General features: G+C 41.3%; 1 protein-coding gene and 1 long non-coding RNA gene across 2 annotated transcripts; both read right to left on the bottom strand.

The window, feature by feature from the left end:
• Positions 1 to 59: 59 nt before the first annotated feature.
• Positions 60 to 26672, bottom strand: LOC102806285 (ankyrin repeat, SAM and basic leucine zipper domain-containing protein 1-like). Its single transcript, XM_006816332.2, has 11 exons — positions 26542 to 26672; positions 25203 to 25428; positions 24679 to 24801; positions 23968 to 24082; positions 23609 to 23720; positions 23270 to 23404; positions 22214 to 22320; positions 21827 to 21983; positions 21307 to 21428; positions 20263 to 20488; positions 60 to 670 (listed from the first exon to the last, which is right to left on the bottom strand). The coding sequence occupies exons 1-11, from the start codon at positions 26653 to 26655 to the stop codon at positions 524 to 526; spliced, it is 1584 nt and encodes a 527-aa protein (XP_006816395.1). The 5' UTR covers positions 26656 to 26672; the 3' UTR covers positions 60 to 523.
• On the bottom strand, positions 13819 to 14894 carry LOC146747571 (uncharacterized). The gene is made up of 2 exons (XR_014928873.1): positions 14856 to 14894; positions 13819 to 13982 (listed from the first exon to the last, which is right to left on the bottom strand). It is a non-coding gene; the product is annotated as an uncharacterized LOC146747571 (long non-coding RNA).
• Positions 26673 to 27586: the final 914 nt, after the last annotated feature.

The raw sequence follows: 27586 nt of genomic DNA, 5'->3' as shown, positions 1-27586 counted from the left end.
TGGTTTGTTTGTTTTCATTAACTTTACTTGTATCCTGAAACATTGTATTTACAATAGTGTTGTTTGAAAGTTATTTAATAGTGAAAACACATTAGAAAAAAATATATATATACATGATGTGAAATGAAGAGACTCATCCTTGAGTGGTTGTGAAAAATTAACAAAATAAATAAACTGGTAAAAAACTATAAACATGTTATCGGTTCAACGATGGTTGGTTCTCGCTTTCTCAGTTGACAAGAAAAAATTGTCGTCAGTAACTAGAGGGAAAGAACCAATTGCTTCGTCTACTTCGTTTCACTCACAAAGACCAGTTGTGTGGTAAACAGGTCATGAGATTGCCTAGAGCCACATTACAATCCAGTGACTCAGCTCAGGTTTTTTTTTAATCCCCAGTTCGTCACAAACGTACATTCAGACTATTTAACCTTCTCACATACGATTCACTCTTCTGTACTAGTCCAATCAACAATCCCGGTTCAAATTAAAGTTCTGTTTGAATTTCTTTTTTCAGTTTTCTTTTTCACAAATGTCGCTTTATCCAGTAGTATCCGAAGATCGTGCAGCTGCCGATTCCAATCCAAGGGATGACTCGCCAAAGCCAGTAATGATCTTCCGGGACATTAACAATCAAATCCACTGGCAAGTCACTACCAGATTCATTACACACCTGGAAAGACAAATCAACTTGTTTCAGGCATAGTTGAAAGCAAGAATACACAGGATATAAATTTTGATATCTTGTGATGTCTGGTTGCAAATGAAGTGAAGGAAACATCATGAATATGAAAGTACAGAATAAATAATATCAAATTACAGCCTGCAGTCCATTTTACACGTATATGATTTGGATTTAATGCCTCACCAAGTGATCAAAATAAAGAGGATTTCGACAAAAGGCAAGTTGTTTTGAAAATCTGACAAAAGGTGCTCCCCTTCTCGACCACCTTTTTCCCACCCACACTATTAGCAAAGAAATGTTGCGCCATTCACAGAGAATGACAGAGGAACACAGCACAGATTAGTGTGTAGTAATCAAATAACCCAGACAAAGAATTGGAAGTGCTCCTCCGATCAGCTTAGTAGACTGTCACTTAGTTAACAATTTTCAAGGAGAACACAAGACAAAAAAGGCATTCGGAGGCAAACAAAAGCAATAAAGCAACTTGACAAGCCAGCTGAAGAGTTGAAATGCTACATGGTTCAAGCAATGAAACATTACCTGTAGTTTTATGCTTTATCGCAACCAGGGCCAGGATGTGAGGGAAGGAAATCTGGCCCTGAGGGCAGAAGCCAAGGTTCTTTTGAGGAACGCTAAAAATTCTCCAATCATTGGTTTGTCCAGTTCTGAAAGGGTATATGTACAGTGTGCCTTGGTTTGTCCAGTTCTGAACGGGTATATGTACAGTGTGCCTTGGTTTGTCCAGTTCTGAACGGGTATATGTACAGTGTGCCTTGGTTTGTCCAGTTCTGAATGGGTATGTGTACAGTGTGTGCCTTGGTTTGTCAGCTCTGAAAAGGTACATGTATAGTGTGCCTTGGTTTGTCCAGTTCTGAAAGGGTACATGTACAGTGTGCCTTGGTTTGTCCAGTTCTGAACGGGTATATGTACAGTGTGCCTTGGTTTGTCCAGTTCTGAATGGGTATGTGTACAGTGTGCCTTGGTTTGTCTAGCTCTGAAAAGGTATATGTACAGTGTGCCTTGGTTTGTCTAGCTCTGAAAGGGTACACGTACAAGTGTGCCTTGGTTTGTCCAGTTCTGAACGGGTATATGTACAGTGTGCCTTGGTTTGTCCAGTTCTGAACGGGTATATGTACAGTGTGCCTTGGTTTGTCCAGCTCTGAAAGGGTATATGTACAGTGTGCATTTGTTTGTCTAGCTCTGAAAAGGTATATGTACAGTGTGCCTTGGTTTGTCTAGCTCTGAAAGGGTACATGTACAGTGTGCCTTGGTTTGTCCAGTTCTGAAAGGGTACATGTACAGTGTGCCTTGGTTTGTCCAGTTCTGAAAGGGTACATGTACAGTGTGCCCTGGTTTGTCCAGTTCTGAAACGGTGCATGTACAATGTGCCTTGGTGTGTCCAGTTCTGAACAGGTATGTGTACAGTGTGCCTTGGTTTGTCCAGTTCTGAAAGGGTGTATGTACAGTGTGCCTTGATTTGTCCAGTTCTGAAAGGGTACATGTACAAGTGTGCCTTGGTTTGTCCAGCTCTGAAAGGGAACATGTACAATGTGCCTTGGTTTGTCCAGTTCTGAAAGGGTACATGTACAATGTGGCTTGGTGTGTCCAGTTCTGAACGGGTATATGTACAGTGTGCCTTGGTTTGTCCAGCTCTGAAAGGGTATATGTACAGTGTGCCTTTGTTTGTCCAGTTCTGAAAGGGTACATGTATAGTGTGCCTTGGTTTGTCTAGCTCTGAAAAGGTATATGTATAGTGTGCCTTGGTCTGTCCAGCTCTGAAAGGGAACATGTACAATGTGCCTTGGTTTGTCCAGTTCTGAAAGGGTACATGTACAATGTGGCTTGGTGTGTCCAGTTCTGAACGGGTATATGTACAGTGTGACTTGGTTTGTCCAGCTCTGAAAGGGTACATGTACAGTGTGCCTTGGTTTGTCCAGCTCTGAAAGGGTATATGTACAGTGTGCCTTTGTTTGTCCAGTTCTGAAAGGGTACATGTACAGTGTGCCTTGGTTTGTCTAGCTCTGAAAAGGTATATGTATAGTGTGCCTTGGTTTGTCTAGTTCTGAACGGTATATGTACAGTGTGCCTTGGTTTGTCCAGCTCTGAAAGGGTACATGTACAGTGTGCCTTGGTTTGTCCAGTTCTGAAAGGGTACATGTACAGTGTGCCTTGGTGTGTCCAGTTCTGAACGGGTATATGTACAGTGTGCCTTGGTTTGTCCAGTTCTGAACAGGTATATGTACAGTGTGCCTTGGTTTGTCCAGTTCTGAAAGGGTACATGTACAAGTGTGCCTTGGTTTGTCCAGTTCTGAAAGGGTATATGTACAGTGTGCCCTGGTTTGTCCAGTTCTGAAAGGGTATATGTACAGTGTGCCTAGGTTTGTCCAGTTCTGAAAGGGTATATGTACAGTGTGCCTTGGTTTGTCCAGTTCTGAAAGGGTATATGTACAGTGTGCCTAGGTTTGTCCAGTTCTGAAGGGGTACATGTACAGTGTGCCTTGGTTTGTCTAGCTCTGAAAGGGTACATGTACAGTGTGCCTTGGTTTGTCTAGCTCTGAAAGGGTACATGTACAGGGTGCCTTGGTTTGTCCTGTTCTGGATGGGTACATGTACAGTGTGCCTTGGTGTGTCCAGTTCTGAAAGGGTACATGTACAGGGTGCCTTGGTTTGTCCTGTTCTGAATGGGTATATGTACAGTGTGCCCTGGTTTGTCAGGCTCTGAAAGGGTGCATGTACAGTGTGCCCTGGTTTTTCCAGTTCTGAAAGGGTATATGTACAGTGTGCCTTGGTTTGTCCAGTTCTGAAAGGGTACATGTACAAGTGTGCCTTGGTTTGTCCAGTTCTGAAAGGGTACATGTACAGGGTGCCTTGGTTTGTCCTGTTCTGAATGGGTATATGTACAGTGTGCCCTGGTTTGTCAGGCTCTGAAAGGGTGCATGTACAGTGTGCCCTGGTTTTTCCAGTTCTGAATGGGTATATGTACAGTGTGCCCTGGTTTGTCAGGCTCTGAAAGGGTGCATGTACAGTGTGCCTTGGTTTGTCTAGCTCTGAAAGGGTATATGTACAGTGTGCCCTGGTTTGTCCAGTTCTGAAAGGGTGTATGTACAGTGTGCCTTGGTTTGTCCAGTTCTGAACAGGTATATGTACAGTGTGCCCTGGTTTGTCCAGTTCTGAATGGGTACATTTACAGTGTGCCTTGGTTTGTCCAGTTCTGAAAGGGTACATGTACAGTGTGCCTTGGTTTGTCCAGTTCTGAAAGGGTGCATGTACAGTGTGCCTTGGTTTGTCCAGTTCTGAAAGGGTACATGTACAGTGTGCCCTGGTTTGTCCAGTTCTGAAAGGGTATATGTACAGTGTGCCTTGGTTTGTCTAGCTCTGAAAGGGTATATGTACAGTGTGCCCTGGTTTGTCCAGTTCTGAACGGGTATATGTACAGTGTGCCTTGGTTTGTCCAGTTCTGAAAGGGTGCATGTACAGTGTGCCTTTGTTTGTCCAGTTCTAAAGAGTATATGTACAGTGTCCCCTGGTTTGTCCAGTTCTGAATGGGTATATGTACAGTGTGCCCTGGTTTGTCCAGTTCTGAAAAGGTACATGTACAGTGTGCCTTGGTTTGCCCAGTTCTGAACGGGTATATGTACAATGTGCCCTGGTTTGTCCAGTTCTGAAAGGGTATATGTACAGTGTGCCTTGGTTTGCCCAGTTCTGAAAGGGTCTATGTACAGTGTGCCTTGGTTTGTCCAGTTCTGAACGGGTATATGTACAGTGTGCCTTGGTTTGTCCAGTTCTGAACGGGTATATGTACAGTGTGCCTTGATTTGTCCAGTTCTGAATGGGTATATGTACAGTGTGCCCTGGTTTGTTAAGTTCTGAATGGGTACATGTACAGTGTGCCTTGGTTTGTCCAGTTCTGAAAGGGTGCATGTACAGTGTGCCTTGGTTTGTCCAGTTCTGAAAGGGTGCATGTACAGTGTGCCCTGGTTTGTCCAGTTCTGAACGGGTATATGTCCAGTGTGCCCTGGTTTGTCCAGTTCTGAAAAGGTACATGTACAGTGTGCCTTGGTTTGCCCAGTTCTGAAAGGGTCTATGTACAGTGTGCCTTGGTGTGTCCAGTTCTGAAAGGGTCTATGTACAGTGTGCCTTGGTGTGTCCAGTTCTGAAAAGGTACATGTACAGTGTGCCTTGGTTTGCCCAGTTTTGAAAAGGTACATGTACAGTGTGCCTTGGTTTGCCCAGTTCTGAAAGGGTCTATGTACAGTGTGCCTTGGTGTGTCCAGTTCTGAAAGGGTCTATGTACAGTGTGCCCTGGTGTGTCCAGTTCTGAAAGGGTCTATGTACAGTGTGCCCTGGTTTGTCCAGTTCTGAAAGGGTATATGTACAGTGTGCCTTGGTTTGCCCAGTTCTGAAAGGGTCTATGTACAGTGTGCCTTGGTTTGTCCAGTTCTGAACGGGTATATGTACAGTGTGCCTTGGTTTGTCCAGTTCTGAACGGGTATATGTACAGTGTGCCTTGATTTGTCCAGTTCTGAATGGGTATATGTACAGTGTGCCCTGGTTTGTTAAGTTCTGAATGGGTACATGTACAGTGTGCCTTGGTTTGTCCAGTTCTGAAAGGGTGCATGTACAGTGTGCCTTGGTTTGTCCTGTTCTGAATGGGTATATGTACAGTGTGCCCTGGTTTGTCAGGCTCTGAAAGGGTGCATGTACAGTGTGCCCTGGTTTTTCCAGTTCTGAATGGGTATATGTACAGTGTGCCCTGGTTTGTCAGGCTCTGAAAGGGTGCATGTACAGTGTGCCTTGGTTTGTCTAGCTCTGAAAGGGTATATGTACAGTGTGCCCTGGTTTGTCCAGTTCTGAAAGGGTGTATGTACAGTGTGCCTTGGTTTGTCCAGTTCTGAACAGGTATATGTACAGTGTGCCCTGGTTTGTCCAGTTCTGAATGGGTACATTTACAGTGTGCCTTGGTTTGTCCAGTTCTGAAAGGGTACATGTACAGTGTGCCTTGGTTTGTCCAGTTCTGAAAGGGTGCATGTACAGTGTGCCTTGGTTTGTCCAGTTCTGAAAGGGTACATGTACAGTGTGCCCTGGTTTGTCCAGTTCTGAAAGGGTATATGTACAGTGTGCCTTGGTTTGTCTAGCTCTGAAAGGGTATATGTACAGTGTGCCCTGGTTTGTCCAGTTCTGAACGGGTATATGTACAGTGTGCCTTGGTTTGTCCAGTTCTGAAAGGGTGCATGTACAGTGTGCCTTTGTTTGTCCAGTTCTAAAGAGTATATGTACAGTGTCCCCTGGTTTGTCCAGTTCTGAACGGGTATATGTACAGTGTGCCCTGGTTTGTCCAGTTCTGAAAAGGTACATGTACAGTGTGCCTTGGTTTGCCCAGTTCTGAACGGGTATATGTACAATGTGCCCTGGTTTGTCCAGTTCTGAAAGGGTATATGTACAGTGTGCCTTGGTTTGCCCAGTTCTGAAAGGGTCTATGTACAGTGTGCCTTGGTTTGTCCAGTTCTGAACGGGTATATGTACAGTGTGCCTTGGTTTGTCCAGTTCTGAACGGGTATATGTACAGTGTGCCTTGATTTGTCCAGTTCTGAATGGGTATATGTACAGTGTGCCCTGGTTTGTTAAGTTCTGAATGGGTACATGTACAGTGTGCCCTGGTTTGTCCAGTTCTGAACGGGTATATGTCCAGTGTGCCCTGGTTTGTCCAGTTCTGAAAAGGTACATGTACAGTGTGCCTTGGTTTGTCCAGTTCTGAACGGGTATATGTACAGTGTGCCTTGGTTTGTCCAGTTCTGAACGGGTATATGTACAGTGTGCCTTGATTTGTCCAGTTCTGAATGGGTATATGTACAGTGTGCCCTGGTGTGTCCAGTTCTGAAAAGGTACATGTACAGTGTGCCTTGGTTTGCCCAGTTTTGAAAAGGTACATGTACAGTGTGCCTTGGTTTGCCCAGTTCTGAAAGGGTCTATGTACAGTGTGCCTTGGTGTGTCCAGTTCTGAAAGGGTCTATGTACAGTGTGCCCTGGTGTGTCCAGTTCTGAAAGGGTCTATGTACAGTGTGCCCTGGTTTGTCCAGTTCTGAAAGGGTATATGTACAGTGTGCCTTGGTTTGCCCAGTTCTGAAAGGGTCTATGTACAGTGTGCCTTGGTTTGTCCAGTTCTGAACGGGTATATGTACAGTGTGCCTTGGTTTGTCCAGTTCTGAACGGGTATATGTACAGTGTGCCTTGATTTGTCCAGTTCTGAATGGGTATATGTACAGTGTGCCCTGGTTTGTTAAGTTCTGAATGGGTACATGTACAGTGTGCCTTGGTTTGTCCAGTTCTGAAAGGGTGCATGTACAGTGTGCCTTGGTTTGTCCAGTTCTGAACGGGTATATGTACAGTGTGCCTTGGTTTGTCCAGTTCTGAAAGGGTGCATGTACAGTGTGCCCTGGTTTGTCCAGTTCTGAACGGGTATATGTCCAGTGTGCCCTGGTTTGTCCAGTTCTGAAAAGGTACATGTACAGTGTGCCTTGGTTTGCCCAGTTCTGAAAGGGTCTATGTACAGTGTGCCTTGGTGTGTCCAGTTCTGAAAGGGTCTATGTACAGTGTGCCTTGGTGTGTCCAGTTCTGAAAAGGTACATGTACAGTGTGCCTTGGTTTGCCCAGTTCTGAAAAGGTACATGTACAGTGTGCCTTGGTTTGCCCAGTTCTGAAAGGGTCTATGTACAGTGTGCCTTGGTGTGTCCAGTTCTGAAAGGGTCTATGTACAGTGTGCCCTGGTGTGTCCAGTTCTGAAAGGGTGCAGTAAGTAGAGCAAGAATTTGGTAAATCTCTAATTTATGCAGGCTATAAAAACATGGCACAGTCCCTGTTTGTTATTAAATTTAAGATATATAGTTTTGTTTATAGTAATATAGTTGGAACATAACTATGTCAGAGATATGGATCCAGAAGCTGATGCTTGTTTATGATGATTTTTGAATATTAAAATGATTGTCATTCAGACATTTTGTATCTGATCATCAAACAATTACTCATCCATATTGAGAGATATTGCTCTGGAACAGCATTAATTAGAACAAAATGGCCCCTGGTTGGCCATTTTGAATACATCTGAATGAATATATATATTCTGAACATAATCGGTCAAGGCATGTCAGAGATATAGCTCTAGAACAGCATCCATCAAAACAAAATGGCTGCCAGTCAGTCCTCATGAATACAATATGAAAACAAAGTTGAACTCTGGTGACCTTGCCCTTTGTTATATAATATAATTCCCTTTAACATATTTTGTTTCAATATAAATATGCATTGTCATAATTAATTTTGAATACAAACAAGTTTTGGGGTTGAACCAACAGTGGGGAATCAGTCTACCGAATGTCCTTAAAAGATGTAAATATCTTACAAAAACATTGGTGCCTTATTTGTTTAATTATTTTAAGGGACATAATTTCCAGCTTTATTCAAAGTAATTCAGATATTTTAGTATAAAAACAAATGCCTCATCGCAAAAAAAAAAGTGCTGCATTTAGACGTGAATAGATTCATAAAACATGCAAGATAACAGAAAATTTTAGCTGGCTTTTATCCAAGTATTTTGTACAAGTGTCTGTCAAAAATTAATGATTCACTGAGACAAATATGAACTGCCTCATTGTGTGACTACTGTATTATATGAAAAGTAAAAAAAAAAACACCCTTTATGAATAGCTATCATGTTGCAAGCTCTGCTTTGTATGCAAATCAACTTAAATAGTTAGTTGGTGTCCAGTGGAGGAAGAAGTCAACAGTACTGTTGCCTCCTGAAAATCTACATCTTCAAACACTGCAATCTTTGAAGTGCGTTTTTAAACCAGTATTATAAAAACTCTATCATTCTGTTCTAATAGCTGAAACATATTCCTGTGAGTTTTCATTTGTCGAATGAACTGTTTGTCAAATACAGAATACATATATTTTAGAACAATTTTCTTTTTAAAATGTGGATGAAATGTTTTGCTTTTTATGTATTTTTTATGTATTGTTTTTGATTTGATAACTTTTAACTAAACAGATTTTCTATTAGCTTCAGATCTTGATCAAAGTTTGGTACCTAGTTCATAGGAGTGCTTATATTGATTTTCTGACATCTTGTTTTCTGTAAAGATTTTATTGGTAGGTTTGCAAATGTGTATCAGACTGTGCAATCTCTCCATGAGTTGGTTTTGAAACCCAGTATTGGATTCTGAGATACATTACCAAGGATATTATTACAAGATAAATCATTTGCTTCATTGAACACATACAACAATGCACATTTCCACTGAGATCAGTGACCTTTGATGTGTCTCACCAGTGATCAGTCAAGTAGAAACAGTCAAAATATTTTATCAGATTTTCTCAATTTTTGCATGATATTTTCATTTCATCTGTTGTTCAAACTCAGGAAAGACTTTATACTGATGAATACGGTGACCAAGTTTGATGAAGTTTGGAATAGAATTAGTAAAGTTATTATGCACACAATAACAATTATTAACGACGACAATGACGACAACGACAACAACGACAACGAAGAACAAAATTTTTCCCTTAATATACCTTTCCCTTCCATCTTTGATGGTACGGGCAAGGTAAAAACAAAATGACGTACATCAAGGTTCCATAATGTTTAATGTATGTACCAAGTTTGAAGAAAATCCATATTTAAAAAGCCAAGATTCGTTTGCGGAATGCCGGAAATCGCCATCATTCGACCATCTTGAATCAGATCATGAGACAAATTGATGTGCATATGTATAATATCATGCATGATGTATGTGTGAAGTTTGAATGTGATTGGTCCAGGCATGTCTAAGATATAGGTCATGACGCACATATGCATGAGTACATAGACGCATACATAGAGGTCAATCCATAAGTCCCTGTTTTCAGATCACGCTAGAACAGGAACTAATAACTTCATACTGTGTATTATTTAGATTTAGAAATGACATCACAAGATTTTGAAGCAATGTTTATGTTAGACACTGTCAATAGAACCAATCCATACAGTGGATAATACATTAGCGCTTAATATTTACTTTCATGTAACATGAAAATGATGGTCAGCCATCTTGAATCAGATTCTGAAACAGATATATGTGCAAATGTGTTACATGTGTAATGTTTGAACATGATCAATCGCGCCATGTTCAAAAACACCATACATTAAAAACAAAAAGGTCACCGGTCAGTCTTTTTGAATCAAATCTGGGGAAAACAAGTCATTGTCAATGACATAGTCCCTGTTTGTTTTATAGACAGAAGATATATTTAGCACATGGCCAACAGCCCTAGACCAATCAGAGTTGCACTAAAGTGTGGTTCTAATCCACCACGAATTCACTTAGATCACGGCTGAAACAACGCAAGAAAACAAAGGATTTTCATTGCAACAATATATTAGTAACACCAAGATGAGATACAAAGTATCCACTGAGTTGCGTTCGATTCAACTGACGCTACTGGCAGCACGTACGCCATCACTTCAACATTGACAAAATGTAACATAATGCTATTTCACAAGTTTGATTGCTGTCAAATCTTTTCTCAGGCTGATTGACCAGTGCGAAGTTGGTTAGATCACGCCCCTCGGTGACTATGAGAATTAGAACCCGGGCCTACGGCCATCATTCAAATTCTCATAGTCACATCGGACCGTGATCTAACCTATATATATTTATACAACCTAATGTATGATGTATTGGTGAAGTTTGAATTTGATTGGTCAAGGCATGTATAAGGTATGGCTGGATGTGAACGAACAGATGTTTTCAGACATCGTCAGAAGGGGGACTAATCAGTTATATATCTCAATACACTAAAAACACGAAATTAAATGATCATCAAATTAATTGTTAAAACGATGTGCAACCCAGTTTGTATGATCCTGATACAAACCTCTGTTCATCTGCGAAAAATTATTCTGGAAAAACAGGATTTTAGACAAAATTACCATCAATTTGACAAATTTGATCAAGTCACACAAACTAACACAGCTTAGGGTATGAGCATAGTACTAATGTGCAAACTTGAACCGAATCAGGCAATATATTAGTATATTAGGAATTTAGGCGAGGGTTCTCCAAACCCGCCTATTCACATAGTTCATACCCACCATAGACTCCGGTCAGTCAAAATGACTATTTTGAACTGTAGGCATTAATCAGCGATTCTGCCAGTGACGGAGAGATAGAATCCAGGTCAGGGGAAACCCCATGACCTCAAGATTCTTTTACCATTTACGTCACGAACCCACGTGACCGAGGCCACCTGGCAGCGCCACAGGTAGCCGTCCATCACTCTGGTTTCTTTCTCTCCGCCTCTAGGACTTAGACCAATGCGACGGAAAGAGTGGGGGGTTGGGGGGGGGGACCCGGAGTCTATGATGGGTATGAACTATGTGAATAGGCGGGTTCGGAGAACCCTCGCCTAAATTCACCATGTTCAATTACCCACCATAGACTCCAGTCAGTCAAAATGACTATTTAGAACTGTAGGCCGAGTCAGACACCGATAGGTGGCGTGTTTTTCCGAGCAAACAGAAAAAAAAAAAAGGAGAATGATGAAAGACTTTTCCCCAGTCCGGGATGAAAACAAACCCAAAAACCTAAGTTAAGACCCAAGAAAGGTGGTGTCTTACCTTGCCTGTGCTGTCCACGAAGCAAGAAGCCAATGCTGCTGTGGTGACAGGGTTCAGTGTGCTTGAGAATTCGGGGGTGATAAGCTTGAAGTAGGACCGAAACAGTTCGCATGAGGGCGTAGGTCGACCGAAGCGAAATCTGGGAGCTTCCAGGAAGTGCTAGTGGAACAGACAATCTGCCCGCAAAAATGCAGAGACTGACTTATCGCTTATGCGCAGAGGCCCCTGCGGTCGTTCGGGCTGGGTCAGCAAACAAGGCCTGACCCGCTACGACAGGGCCTAACCTGAAGAGATTGGGTGTCTCTTAGGTAGTAGTTGATGAAGACGTTCTGCGTTCTCCAGAAGCCTGCCCTCAGAATGTGTTTGAGGGGGGCACCTGACGCACGGTACGAGGTTTTACCCAGAATTCAACACGTTCTGTACCAACGCATATTGCTATGCGCAGAACTGAAATTCTGGCATCGTTCTGCGCAAAAAACGTTTTTAGCGCTTGAGTTGTTTCCGGGTTAGCCTTCCATGTGCTTATCGTGCGATTTATTGTACCAATATCACATTTTCTGGACGTATTCCTACACAATCATGCTAAGAGTATCCAAAAGAGTCAAGCAGGCAAGTTTAGCCGCAAAATTACATGGGAAATTGGCTTCAACTGCTCACTCGATCGCCGATGTTGTCCGTCGGCACACAAGGTTGTTCGCTTTCTGATATTTCTTCCGAGATTTTGACTCGAATATTCGGGTTTTGTTGCTTTTTTTAATGACAGTGATGACTATAGTTCACAGTTTGAGAAAGTTAAAACGATGTGCTCACTTTGAATGGTTTGTAGGCGATTTTATGCTATCGCGTCGAATGATTTGTTCGTTATGGGAATGACGGCAAGCTCTATTGCCAGCCGTGCTTTTCACAGATTTAAGCTGATGAAGGCGAGATCGCTCGTTGCTAATGAAATAGGGCAACTTTCCGATTTGATCATTCAAAAAGGGTCATCTCAAGTAAGACAAGTGGTGAGAAATTTGCTGGAAAATTTAAAGGGTCACGAATGGGTTGATTCAAAGAAATATTTGGAAGTCTCTCTTGCAGTTCTATTTAGCACGAAAAGATCAGCAATTTCTAAGAAAGCCACTGGGAGTCGAGCCTACATCAGTAAAATCTTAAATCAGCACCAGGCAGTAGGTGAAAAGTTGTCTGGATTTGATGAGAGTGCCCTTTGGCAATTACGATTAAATAAAGATAAAACATTTGCCAAATCAGTATTATCTGTATCATTTTTCAAGGAAGCCATTACATCAGATATTCTGCCTCCTTCTGTTAAATTGGCTTTATTAGCAGCACCATCTTCCCAGAAATTAGATCAGACTACAAATGACACTAAATTATGGAATGATTCTGAAGCAGAACACATATTTATCCATCTAGGGGGGCGGTCTATCTGAATCTGACAATGATGGTTTAGAGAAATCTCTGAGAACACAAGAAAATGTTTCAAGAATTCTCAAATTAACCACTTTGTGAAATAATTTGAAATGGTGTCAGAAACTGCCTCTCAAAATAAAAAGGGCTGGTTTGTTCATGATATTGAAGGCCTGGTTTGGAGAAGTGTCCTCAACATATTGACTGAAAAGAAATTGGATTATGACCTTGATGATGAAAATGAGAGACAGAAGTTAGAAATAGTTGTAGGTGAGGGTGGCTACACTTTCCAAGATTTCAAGGGAGTGTCCCAAAATTTCAAAGTATTTGCCATCAGTGGTGCTATACGTCTGATAAAATATAATGGTAATGAAGTATGGAGAAATCCAAATTCAGTCTTCTGATGCAAGCCGCATTCCATTTGCCATTATAAATGCCCCAGAGAGTGATGCACTGATAGAAGTTGATATTTTTCCTGTTCTGGCATGCACTGAAAAATTTGCCCAACATGGTATAAAGGGGATGAAATACTGTAGAAAACTGGAACGAGATGAAAAATATAAAAGTTTGGTCTTGCAGAGAAAGAGTACCAGTTTTTTCTGCACTTTATGTTTGGCTACAGTTCATAAATGTCACAATCCAAATCATGAATGGGATATGTCTATCACTCTTGCAGATATGAATTCATAGGCAGAAGAAAAAAGTAATGGTCAGAGTAATCATCCTCTTATAAAGTATGACCCCATAAATGAATACACTATGGATCACCTTCATGCTAAATTGAGAAACATGGGTAAACTAATTGACAAGCTCTTCAACGAGGCTCAAAAGATCGACCAACAACTGGAATTTATACAAAAGTTTGCAAAGTTATCTGAAGATCAAAAACATGATGTGAAGCAATATGAAACAAAACTGGTCGACCAATTTAATACCAAGGTTGAAATTAATGAAGCAAATCATTCAGCAAAGTTACTTCAAGTTACTAAAAAGGATGATCTTAACAAACTTGATAAGAAACTTGAAGCAGCTTCACTAGCATTTGAAATTAAATACACTGAACACATTGAAGTGAATTTGTTGGATTCTGCTGAATCACATTTTGAAATTTTATTTGGCACACACAAGGAATACAAATGCACACTATGTGCATCACATCTCCATGTTGTATATAAAATCAAGCCAGGTATCACTCGTCACATGCAAACTGTCCATGGTAAGTTCAGCACAAAAGATCTGAAACAAAACACAAGATGCATTACTAATCTCAATATTTAATATCAAAAATCTGTCATAATAATAAATTATTATTTACACTTGGTAAAACTATTCCAAAGTCAGCCTAAATTGTCAAATTTGTAATGACACTATTTTCTATGAAGTCTTTGACTGTAAAAAATGGGGCATGTGGAGGGGGCCTGGCACATTTTCTTTGAAAATCATTTGTTATTAAACTAATCTCAATATTTAATATAAAAAATCTGTCATAATAATAAATTATTATTTACACTTGGTAAAACTATTCTAAAGTCAGCCTAAATTGTCAAATTTGTAATGACACTATTTTCTAGGTATTAATTCTTCAACTTCAAACACATCAATGTGTGTCACGTTTACTGGAGAAATGGGGCAAATGGAGGGGGCGTGGCACATTTTTTTTTGAAAATCATTTGTTATTAACTATATTTAGTATATTCTCACTTTAATATTACATAATTTATTATGAATAATATGTCAGAAAATAATATTGAGAGAAACGAATGAAATGCATTGGTATCAAAAACAGATACATGGAAAATGTTCATTTTATCCCTATACCTATAGTATCTCAATAGTGTATATATTATCTCAATAGTGAATATATGGTATGCAAATTAATGACAAAATACATTATGACACTTTATTCACTACTCCTATGAGGGACATAACGTGTATATGGTCGATCTACATATCGTTGTAAAGCTCTCGAAATCCCCAACAAAATTATGTTTTTCATTTTCACGACCAGCATTTTTGCAACACAAAAGGCGCCAACAATTGAAGAAAACCTCACGTTATTTTCTAAAAATTGCTTTTTTTGTGTGTAAAACGTAAAAAAAAAGGACTTACCGAACGTAACTTTGTGAGCCGCCATGTTGGCAATCCATAGGAGGCACTCTCGCGGTAATTCTAACATAACAGTGAGAGGAGTAGGCCAAAAACCACCAAAAATGCAGTAATTTCGCATAATCAATTATAGTCTATAACTATTTATTGAAATGGTTAAAACGATCCGGGTAAAAAACTTTAAATACATCAAAAAAATGAGAATTCCAGTATTAAGTTGGGAATGAGGCTGGTGGGTCAATTGAGGTCATAGAATGGTAATAGCGTGTATGCTAGTTTTTCTTTCAATTTGAAATTGCGCCCTCATGCGGAGATAAAGTGTATATTGGATGGTACAAAACGCATTGAACTCTGGGATATCACATTTGCCGTGTGACGCTAGCGCTAGTGAGTTAGCAATCGCACGAACCTCATGTTCTCGTACTTGGTGTCTCTGCAAGGTCTGTGTTGAGGAGGATAGTGTATTATAGACCTCCAGTACAGTCGCAGTAATCCACCTGGAGATGGAAGTCGGGGAAGCCAGATTATCCTGTTTGCCAGGGCCGTAACACAAAAACATGTGTTTGGTTCCCGGTCTTGAAAACCTGGTACGGTTCACGTAGCAACTCAGCACTCGGACCGGGCAGAGAAGCAATTCCTCCTGATCCTTCGGACCGACAATATTTGCCAGCCGGGGGATGACGATCGGTTGAGGATCGTGTCCTGGGATTTGGTTCTTGGCGAGAAACACGATTCGTGTCTTTAGTACAAATTGATTGCCCATAAAAGCGGCACAACCGTCCGCGAAGGACAGTGCACCAAGCTCTGACCGGCGCCTACCTGAGGCGAGGGCCAGTAGGAAGACTATTTTCCACGTCAAAAATTTGAGTGGTGCTGATTGGAGAGGCTCAAAGGGCGGTCTGCTTAGAGCAGACAACACAGCCGACGAGTCCCAGTTGGGCGGCTTCCTTGTATGGGGTCTTGCCGTCTGGAAAGCAGTAAATAGTCTCCTAATAATAGGACAATCGGCTAGTCTTGTTCGCGTACGTTCTGAGTGGTGGGAGGCAAGACCGACCTGTAGCCAACGCTCGCTGCGTAGGACAAACCCACTTCGTCAAACAGGTGGACGAAGGAGCCTGCTACCTGGCCAATAGAGGGATGGTATGGATCAATCTCCCTTCCGCTACACCAATCAGTGTATGCTTGCAGCCTAGAAATGTAGGCCGTGTAGGTGGAATCCCTGTTCGCCCTGGCCAGGACGTTGGCAGCCCGCTCAGATAAGGTTTTCGTATGTGCGGGTCTACTGAGAGCCTCTATGCGTGTAAGTGATACCTGCTGGGCTCGTTGGTAGTGCGCCGTCTGGTTGGGACGGCATGTCCGATAAGTCCGGAAGCACTGCTGGCGCTTCGACTAGCATTTGCAACAAAAGTGGAAATTAGGCCTTGCTTGGCCAATTGGGTGCAACCCATGATAATATGCAGGTGTGCACCTGTCGAAGTTTTCTCCGGTGCCCGGTGAACTAGCGGGAAGGGAGGAAAGGTGTACACAACTAAGTGGGTCCACGGGGCTAGCAAAGCGACCCTGGCCCAGGCTTCTGGAGTCAGCAGGAGTGTTACGTACGTCGGGAGCTTGGCATTACGGGGTGCGGCAAAATGGTTCAACCTTGGACCGTCCCACGGTCGAAACAGCCTGGAGGCTACCCACTGGGGTATCAGCCACTCCATGTTTTGGAGACAGAGCCGCCCTAACAGGGCGTCGCCAGACTGTTCCTCACCCCTAGAAGGTGGTGTGCGGTTAGCTCCACATTGTATTCCAGGCACCAAAGGAGGATTTTGCTCCGCTAAGACTGTCAACGATGGGGGATGCGTCCCCCCTCCTTCTTGAAGGAGACCACCGCAGCGTTGCCTGTGCAGAGCAGGACTCTGTGGTCTCGAACCACGGGTAGAAAGCGTGGTAGTGCTAAGTACACTGTTCTCAGTTCGAGCCGGTTGATATGATAGTCCTGAAACTAATGCGGGGGCCATATCCTTGGGCTTGTTGGCCCAATAGATGCGCTCGCCAACCCTGGGGGAGATATCTGTTACCAGAGTCATACCTGCGGCGAGCGGGCCCAAGGGGCTCCCCTGTCCGAGGTTGGCCAGTGATGACCACCAGGGCAGGGCTTCCTTCACTTGGTCCGAGATCGAAACCCGCCTATCTAGTTCCCATAGGAGAGCTCGGAGTTATAACAATCGTTATACCGGGCGGCTGCATAGTGCGGCCTGGGGAGTGTTTGGGGGTTCACCCGAAATTCGAATACTTGGCCCAGCTGGGCGATCGGTACATGCAGGCAGGCCCCGCTTAAGTCTAGCGGGGCTAGCCAGTCAAAATGGTGGATGGAGAGAAGAACCCTGAATGGTGTCTCCATGTGGAACTGATCGAGGAGCACGTACTGATTCAGTCTGCCTAGGTCCAAAACTGGACGCCTGCCACTTGTAGATTTGGTACTACGAACACATTTGGGTAGAAGCCTGGCCTTAGTTCCGGCTGATGTACCCTGTGTATGGCGTCTTTCCCCGGCAAACTGCTACTTCCTGTCTGATTGCTTCCGCCTTGCGGGCCTCCCCTGGCAGTGCCCAACAGGGGAGACACTGAGGGGGGGAAATGGAGATTTCAGCGATATCCCGTAAATGGATGTCACCACCTGGAAAGGTCCAGGGATCGGTCACCCGCCGTCTCCAAACCGGACTACGACAGGAATATGTGGCCATGTGTTCGGCAGTTGCGAGGGGGGGTGCTCCCTTCCCCCATGAGGTGAGTTCCCCAAGGCCAGAAGTAGTCACTAAGTTGTGACCTGGCCATTCACCGAACACGTGCCTGGTCACGCATAATAATGTGCTCAAGCAACTCTGCCCTCGGGACTGGGTGGGTCGTCTTCAATTGGCAAAAACACCCATGGAACGCGGCTATCCCCCTTTGCCCGGTTTGCCAAATAAGTGGTACCGGGGTCTGGGGAAGGAGCCTTGGAATCCGGTTGGGGGCGTTTTGGTCTCATCCCACGCTATGGGGTCTGATCCCGAAACCACACCGACCGGGTAGCGTTTGGTCCAGTGGGAAGTGTTGCCTAATGTTATCCCCACCCGCCCCCCATCAACACCGTTTGCGTGCTCTGCGCCACACTCAGGCGGACAGGGAGAGATGTGCCAATGGGGTTGCTTTGGATCCCGATGCCCGTGATCCCATAAGCGTTGAAGCAACCTTAGGTGGTTGCTTTAGGATCAAGGGTGGGGGTTTATACATCGTATCACTGGGATTGATGATACTCCGCCTCACCCCAAAAGCGTGGCTCACCGAGTCATACAGATGGAAGACTCTGAGGGACTCCCAGGAGTACTGGCTGTATCCGACGCGAGCGAACTGCGTCTCCTTTCACTTTAAATATGTGAGAGGGAGCGTGTTCGACTGTGCGTCTCATGACAGGGTCGGTTTCCTCTGGGGACGCCCGTGGGTCGGTAAGAAAGGAGTCAAAACCCACAGCGAGGACCAGACACAAGGATAAATTTGTTACCGTTGTACCGTTACCGCATGACGAATCCTAGCTGGCTGAAAGTGGGGGGGGGGGGTCAACGTGTGCCCTGCCCTGAAAGCCCTGGCCCGAGATCGGCGACTTGGCTGTCAGCACCCCGATGGCATTCAGTGCCCGAGGATCCAGAGAAGGACCGGTGCAATTAGCCTGAGCCTCAGCCACCCCCCAAAATAGTGGGAGAGCCGTGACTGGGAACGGGGGTTCCCCGGAAGAGACGTGTTTGAATGCAAACATGCTTTCGTGTCTCTTCCTGCTTGTCCATCGAGGGGACACAGTGGAGACAGCTCGCTCCGACTGCGTCTGATCTACCCGGCCTGCCAGGGACGCAATTGCCCCGACAGTCCTTCGACCAAAGCCCTCAACCCAAAAGCAAACCCAGCGCCGTGCGAGGAAGGGTCCACAAAGAGACCCACAACGGGCCCCATAGGAGGAAAGCCCCCAGGGGCACAGCCTCACTGTAGCCGGTAAAACACCGCCTGAAAAAACTGTGAGGATGCCCTTCGATCAGCGGGGGAGACCGAGAAAAATATTGGTACCTCCACCGTCAGGCCTCTTACTCGACGTCCCGGTACATGAAGTGCTGGTAGCCGAGCGTGAGGACTTTCCACTCAAGCAAAACACGCAACTCACTTTAACCGATTTGTTTACTGGACGCGCGACCTTGCTGTGATGCGGTCAGTCTTTTGATGGCTCTGAAAGAAAATCTCAGGCTTCAGAACTCCAGTGAAAAAACACGCTTTTACGCAAAAAACCTGAAACCCGCACGTAGCTACGACAAAGTATCTCGGATGCGGGTTCTATGCTGGTAAATTCTGAATATAACCACTGCACGGTCGACTCGAAACACGAGGAGACCGGAAAGAAAACTGCAGCGAGCCCTGGTGCTGTCATTACATCTATATATTGCTAAAAACTTATCCTACCAGCTACAATGTCAACAACCCAAGCTATAAATCTGGACAGGAAAAAAAAAAGCAGGCGATCCAGCAGAGCTCGCTAGATTTCATCTCCACTCGAGGCGGAGAAAAAATAAGAGTGATGGACGGCTACCTGTGGCGCTGCCAGGTGGCCTCGGTCACGTGGGTTCGTGACGTAAGGGGTAAAAGAATCTTGAGGTCGTGGGGCTTCCCCTGACCTGGATTCTATCTCTCCGTCACCGGCAGAATCGCTGATTAATGCCTACAGTTCAAAATAGTCATTTTGACTGATCGGAGTCTATGGTGGGTAATTGAACGTAGTGAATCGGCATGATCATGAATGAAACAAAAATGGCCGACTGGTGGAATCTCTAAAAAAAAAACATAACATGTACTTTTAACTCCATATGCATGTTCATGATACAATGTTTGTACAAAATCATCCTCTTCATCTCAGAGAAACAGTTTTGGACATTTTAATAATTGGTGATTTCAGGTTCAAAATGGCCGTCTATTTGACAAATCACAAAATAACACAAACTACGATATTATCTAAGAGTATAGTACTTGTATGCAAACTTTCAACTGAATTAGGCAATATATTAGTGGAGAATCAGCATGTACAGAAATAAAAATATGGCCCCTAGTCAGCCATTTTTGTTAAAATCCCCCCAAAAATAAAATGTTCACATGTAATCCAATATGCATCATCATGATACAAAGTTTGAATGAAATTGCCCTGTTCATCTCTAAGAAATAGATCTGGACACATTTACTTGATCAATTTGTAATGAAAATTGATGTGCATATGTAAGTAATCATACAATGGTCTGTATGCTAAATTAAATGTGCATGTCTGAGAAATGGCTTCTGACGCACGGATGGACATACAGAAAGAACCCAAATTAATAGTCCCCTATATCAAACTTTGTCTGAAAAGAAAACATACCCGTTTCACTTCAGCCTCAAGAAGTCGAAGCTCATTCTGTAAAGCTCCAACTTTTGTGATGGTTTTTGCAATCTGCTGCGAGTACGTAGTCAGAATACCAGTATCCTTGTCGTTATTGGCGGTCAGTCTGGAGGACGGTACATGCTGTCTGATGTAGTATATTGTACTTCCAATGTAGTCACAATGATCATGGATGTTACGAATCATGGCATTACATTCACCAAAACTGACAAAAATACAAATATTAAATAAAATGACCAATTAATTAAATCAAATTTAAACTTGAAGTCCAGCATAAAAAATAAATAATTGTAATATAATTTTTTAACAAAATAATATTTTAAAAAGTAAATTTAATAAAATTTAGACAGGTTTATTTGGAGAAGAGTTAAACACTGACTTTTCTAAAAAAGTTGATGAGAAATTAATTGCCATGGGCATAATAATAAGAAATTCCACTTGATTTAACTGTCTAAATCACAACAAGTACACAGATATCCCACCATTATGTTTTGTATGGTATCTCCTATGTAAACTTCAGTATGTATTGCATTGCCCACTATTTAAATGATCTAACCTCTTACCAGACCCTTCCGCAAACTAGTGACTTTTTATTCTACACAGGATTGCATCTAAACTTCACTTTCTATATTATCCTTAAACCTCACTACTTCTTTCAAAATAGTAGTTTATAAATTAATAAACACTGCTCAGACTGATAAATGTGATATATAGAAGATAATATTTGGTAATTGTAGTCCTAAATAACTATTAAAAATAGTAACGTTTACACACAACTTCTTAGCCTGTGCAAAGAAAACGAGTGCGGACACTTAACACGGCTAGGAAACGCTAAGTACGGATTAAATCTGATCTGTTTTTAAGACCTGGTCAAGATCCTTAGCAAGGGCTAACAAAGTGTGCACCATAGCTTAGCTCAGGCTAAGTACCATTGTATTCAATTCTCATGTGAAGATTTACTATTATATTCATAACTTTTCATTTCAGTACGCCATTTCCGACAGGGCAATCAACAATCCTCACCTGATATTCTTCTGCAAATGTAAATTATTTGAAGTCAAACTCGTCGGTTTCCATTCAGTCACATGGACATGATGAATTGCTTCTAAAATTTTCTTGCGATATCCTAGTTGACGAATTCCCATCTGTAAGCCAAACAAATCAAAAGCCTGCGTAACATACTCAAAATTGCCCCAGAAAAAAACTTCTCAAAGGAACAGAATTTGCAGAACCTAAGCTATCTGTCATTCAAAGTCAGTACGAAAGTCCCACATATCAAAGAAAACGTGGTGACAAATATAGAGGGCGCTGCAGAAAAGACCAGTTTTTTCTTTTTAACACAATGTTGTGTGGAATTGTTTTAAAATAGCCAGTTTAATTTTCAAAATATGGATCTATAGATTCATGGTTATACACAATGAACCAATGAATATTGTCATGTGATTTACATCCTACTTTCTAGAAAAACATGAGTAGGTTTTCACCTTAATTCAAAATGCCTGACTGGCAGCCATTTTGTTTTTTTTTATTTTTCAAAACTTACTCTTTCAAGGTCTGCATCATTCAGTCGTAGAAATGTAGAGAATGTAATCTCTTGTTCTTGGAAGAGTGGAACTAAATGTGCCAACTCCAATCCACAAAGAAATAATTCCAGCTCGCCGTAACGAACAAAGTGTGTTTTCTCAGCTGGAGATGATTTTCTGAGAAAACAAACAAATCTGTAAATTTGACAGTGGAAGATGAACACATACATACATATGATGATGGGCATTTAGCATAGCATCTTTTTGAAAATATAAAGCATTGTGTTTGTTTTAATTTTTCAAATATTCTGTACCATCACACTTATCAAAAAATGTAATACAAATGTAAACAATAATCAAGATTTTATGATAAAAACAGAAAAATGTTTATTTAAAAGTTGACTTACTTTATTGTTGAGATGTTGGTCGTTTCTGAAGCATCTTCTGAAGAGTTATGATTTATTTTACTTCCCAGCTGACTTGGATTGGTTGCCAATTCCAATAAATCAGCCACCTAGAAATCAGAGAAAGGTTGGCACTCATTACCGTGCGTGTTTGGTGCAGATTATGGTGAGGAAAATATCAAATCGTGGACACCCGCCAAAAGCACTTACGTAAATGATAGAGGTGTGTCTGCATTGTAAATAAGTCATATTTAGTTTATGTGTGCTTCTAGATGTGAAAATTTCTGAATTCATGGGGTGTGACTGGAAGAGTATGATCAGGGCAATTTATTTTTCAATAAGTCTTGTTTGCACATTATATTTTTCTTAATTTTGCCTACAATCATTTCCAAATCACCATGCATGCAATTTGTTTTCCTCTTCTTTTCTCACTTGCACCTTTTTTTGTTCAACAAATCTTCTATCCACCACCCCCATGGTTTCAAATGGTCAGTCCCTAACCATAGTATTTGACCTGTAACCTGACGTGTGTCAATAGGTGCAACCTTTTTACCACCAGATCCCTCTTTTCATCACAAATTCACAAAATGGTCCCGTTTATAGTATGCCAATTTTTTGAGTAAAAATTGAAAATTTTTCTGCTGGCTCCAAAATCACAGTTTGCTTCCGAAGATATTGAAGAAAAAATTGCAGAAAAATTTGAGTGAGAAATTCTGGTGGTGAAAAGGTTAAAGGTCACATTTCCTGGTACTAGGACAAATAACTTTAAACCACCTCTGAACTATGAAGAGCTGCAGCTGATATCCATGATTAGTCAATATACACAATTATTTCTACCTAAAATATCATGAAGAAATTTTTCCAGATTAAAAGAAAATTTTTCAATAATGTGCCTCCAGAGGGCGCTATTACGTTTCAACACTGACAGCAGCAGGGCTTTTATACTTTGCTCTTTTGCCATAACTTTTTACTTTGTCCTGTTGCTATTGATCAATATCAAACAGACCAAGACATATTCACAAATGTTATTATATAATATTTTAATTCAATATTACTCACCGCTGTATAGTTTTGAGCATACGCTATATCAGCTGGCGTCTGACCATCACACGCTAGTTTCTTTGCGTCTGCATGGAACTCCAGTAATGTTCTTACAATGTGCAGATGTCCTCTACTTGCTGCCCAAGTTAATGCCTACCAGGTACAGGAAACAAGTCACAAACAAACGGACATCTTTGAGACAAAATAATTTGATTGCATAATACATGTATCGACTGAGGAGCAGGATACAACGTTTCATTGTACTTTTCAGTTTCACCTCCAGTACCCACTTCCAATTAAACAATGAAAAAAACATATATGCAAAATAAAAACTAGTGAAATAATTTCAAAACTTACTGTCCATCCTCGTACATCCTGTTTATCGATATCAACGCCATTGTCAAGGAGACACCGCACAAGTGACTGGTACCCTTGTCTCGACACATACATCAAGCAGGTCATGTGATACCTAGGAAGAAAAAGGGTATTATGGGTAATATAATACATGCTGACTTACAGTGTCCATGTTTGAGAATATTTGACAATAGGGTGTGATTATTCTGTCATAATGGCAATTTAATGCACTATTCCGATGTCAACCAAGCCCAGTTGAACACAAGAAGTTGTAAACAATTATTTATCATAATCAAAGGTTATTCCTCTTCCAGTGTAAGAAATTTTGTAATGTGAAATCCCAACATTGTACACATGCTTACCTATCATGGCAGTTGACTTTTGCACCATGCTGAATTAATTCACTAACGCAACTCAGTATTGCGGCTTCGTTTTCTTTGTTACAGGTACACGCCGACATCAGCACAGTGAATCTATCTGTGGTGAAATGAACAGCAAACAAATTATTAGAATCACAACACTTTTACATAAATACAGTACCCAATTAATAAAGCAAACAAAAAAATTACATGGCTATGCTTCTAAAGAATGGTAATAGTACGAATACATACATTTACTTTTGATCCGTGTGTAATATACTTGTTCACCTCCAAAAAATATTGCCATTTTCTAAACTTGCGAAAATTTGTCTCGCAAAAACTTAAAGCAGTCTACAGTATAAATTAACATTCACTAACTCAAATAAACTATACTCTCAAATGACCGCCGAGATTTTTTTGAGAGTGAGAGAACCGCAAGACTTGTTTTGCCCTGCAAAAAGTGCTACATTATTGTCCCTCATCACATTCACTGTTTCAATACATGGAGGAACAGTGGACGCAATTGCGCATGCAGACAGAATTATTTGAGGGGTAAATGTACGTATGGTGGCTTTCACATACTCGACAAAATCTGTGTCTGAGGGCTTCAATAAATCAAAATTTAGTTTTTTGGAGCTTTGAATTTTTTTGACATATATTTTTTTGTGAAAACATAGGGATGCAATGCTTTGATTTCAAAATTGAATTACCTACCTTTGTGAAAATTGGCATCTGCTCCTCGGTCCAGCAGTAATTTCACAATATCAGCACTGCCGAAACTAGCTGCATACATCAATGCTGTCCACCCTGTCTTCAAAATGGAATCAACCGGTACACCTACAGATAAGACAGATATTTGTAAGCATTACCAAGTAATGACCTCATCATCGATCATTGTCAAAGTCAATGTCAATTTGCTTATTGGTCGACACATATTAGTTCTCTTGTAATAGTCAGTGTTTTTACCAAATGGACATACATTGGGTAAATAGTTATTAACATTTATATGCAAACAGTATTTTATTCTATTAAAAAAACATGTTTTCTCATTTGCTACCACTAAGGTCATTTTGGCCCAATATAACATTGACCAAAAAATATGAAAATATTGGTGAAAAACGCAGATTAAGTCCCTTTAAAGCAGCTTACTTAAATATATTTACTGTGTTACAATTCCAGATAAAATTGATATTTAAGCACAAAATATTTACTTGAAATCAACACTGAGGGAGCCATACCTTTATCGATGTAACTCTGCACTTCAGCCAGATTGCCTCTGATCACAGCTGATCTTAAATCATCAACAACCAATGGGGACCCTTGTTTATCACGACGACGAGGGCTACGCTTCCTTCGGCCAAAACTATTAGATCTTTTTCTCAACTCAGGAAGAGGTGCCCTGAAGTTGGAATTGGGCGTCGGTGGTAAAATATCCGCTTCTGGGGCACCAAGTGAAAATCCAACCTGTAGGTGTGATTTGATACGGGTCAGATTTAATTATATAACACATAACAGGTTTTTAATGAAGCTGAAGTTTTACGAATTCTACAACAGTAAACACTAGAGCCATGGCCATTTCCACCAATCAGATCACAGAATGCTAAACACATAGATGAGAGAATTTTGGAAAGCATGATTTTAAACAAATTCAATTTTTAGCCAAACTATTCAACATATATATCAATTTTGCTATAAGATTCTACACTGACATCAGTGGTGAGACAGACATAACATAAGATCAAATTAGCATACATTACAGTAAAGGGCATAAAACTGTGGTTGTTATAAATTTTTTATAAATATACATTTTTATAAATCAACATAGATGGTAGAATTCAAACTGACCAATCCGGAAACGGTATTGTGACATCAACGTTCTAGTTAACATTAATGAGATCATCATTATCCAATCAGCAGACACCTCATTTTGAATATGTGGGCGACCACAATTGCTATGTCCTGTGAAGGCATGTGCGTACATTATGGGTGTAGACAATGTTCAGCTCCTGAACCAATCACTATTAAATATTTGAATAGTGGCTGATGATCGGCTTATACAATTTTTTTATAAATACATTTATAAGTAAAGCCCCAGATGTGTGCTTTTCCCTGTATTGGTATCACCCATGTTAGAAGCCAATTATAGAATGACATCAAAGTCTGTACAGGTCACTTTGTTTTTCTATAACCTGTTATTATATTACAAGTTTCTTACACCAAAACAAAAACAAATCCACCTATAGAGGGCGCTTCTTTAATCTATACCAGCGCACTACGTGATGATAAACATTCAACATTTTTATGGGATATGGGGCCATGCACGCAGAGTAAAAATAGACAGGAGTGGTGATAACTTAGAAAAGAATGGATATTTTAAAGCTATTTTATACGCTTTATATGATGAAAGCGTTACGGAGTATGCATTGCTCAAAAAAAATCAGCGAACGCAAATTTACAAGTTCAAAAATGAATGAAATTCGAAAGGCCACGTGTGGGCGTTTTGATAGACCGTCAATGTGACGGTAGCAGTAACGTTTATCGTGCAGTGACATGTAATAAAACACTGTGTTATCTCACCCTGCAGTCTTTATCGAAACCACCGCACCCAAGATCGAAATCGTCATCGTCATAATCTCCTAAGCCGTCTTCAGACCCCGCTGGACAAAACCCGTAAGCAACATCGGCGGCCATGATCGAATCAATATAAACTTCTCTATTGCACTAATGAGGGCGCTGCTTCTTTGCGATTTCCTTGAAATATTACTGCGGAAGCGAGAAGACGGGTGTGCCGTTTTGCGGTAGACCATGGAGGAATACCTCCATGGGTCGACCGAATAAAAATTCAATTTATAAATAATTCAAATGAAATTAATTCTCAAATCCGCATTCGAACTGTAGCCTTGTTAATATTTCTGCCGTATTTCCTGCTCACGTTCTTCCGCTTCAAAGCGACTGAACTGTGAGTGAACTCACTCATTGAGGTAATTCCTGACAATGTAATTACTTTCTGACGATCGAGGTCATCCACCTTGTAATGTACACCACCAGTATCAATGCACATGTCTAATGTTTTATGTAATTTCCACTACATTCTTACAAATGACCTTATGATCGCATTACTCAGGTGGAAATTCTGGTAGGTTTTTACAGCAGTAATGTTAAAATTATACGTTAAGGATAAGACCAAATTGTCCACCCCAATATTAACATATACTACTACCGGGGTAGTAATCTTATTTCATACTGTAAAATGACTAATTTTCACTGGGTTTAAATTTTATTGATATAGCATTTCAGGCATATTCAGTAGGTTTTAAATTCATGGTTTTATCATTAAGATAATGTGTCCTATGCTTAATTTTACATATTCACTGGGTTTAAATTTAGCGCATTTTCCAGTCAGCGAAATAAGCAAAATTAAAACCCAATGAATAATTAACCCTTTTACAGTACTCTCACGCAGAACTATTTATACTATAACTGTACATTACCCCGATGACCTGACGAAGCAAGACTAAAGAAAGAAATCGGTCATGGCTAGATATATTCAAAAAATGGCATTGTGATGCACTTTATTATATTATGTTAAATTCTTTGGCGGTAGTGTTTCCCTTTTTTTTTT

The sequence above is a fragment of the Saccoglossus kowalevskii genome, chromosome 3, assembly GCF_978046115.1.
Source record: "Saccoglossus kowalevskii chromosome 3, keSacKowa6.1, whole genome shotgun sequence".
Classification (NCBI taxonomy): Eukaryota; Metazoa; Hemichordata; class Enteropneusta; family Harrimaniidae; genus Saccoglossus; species Saccoglossus kowalevskii.
This window is presented reverse-complemented; position numbering and strand designations above follow the sequence as displayed.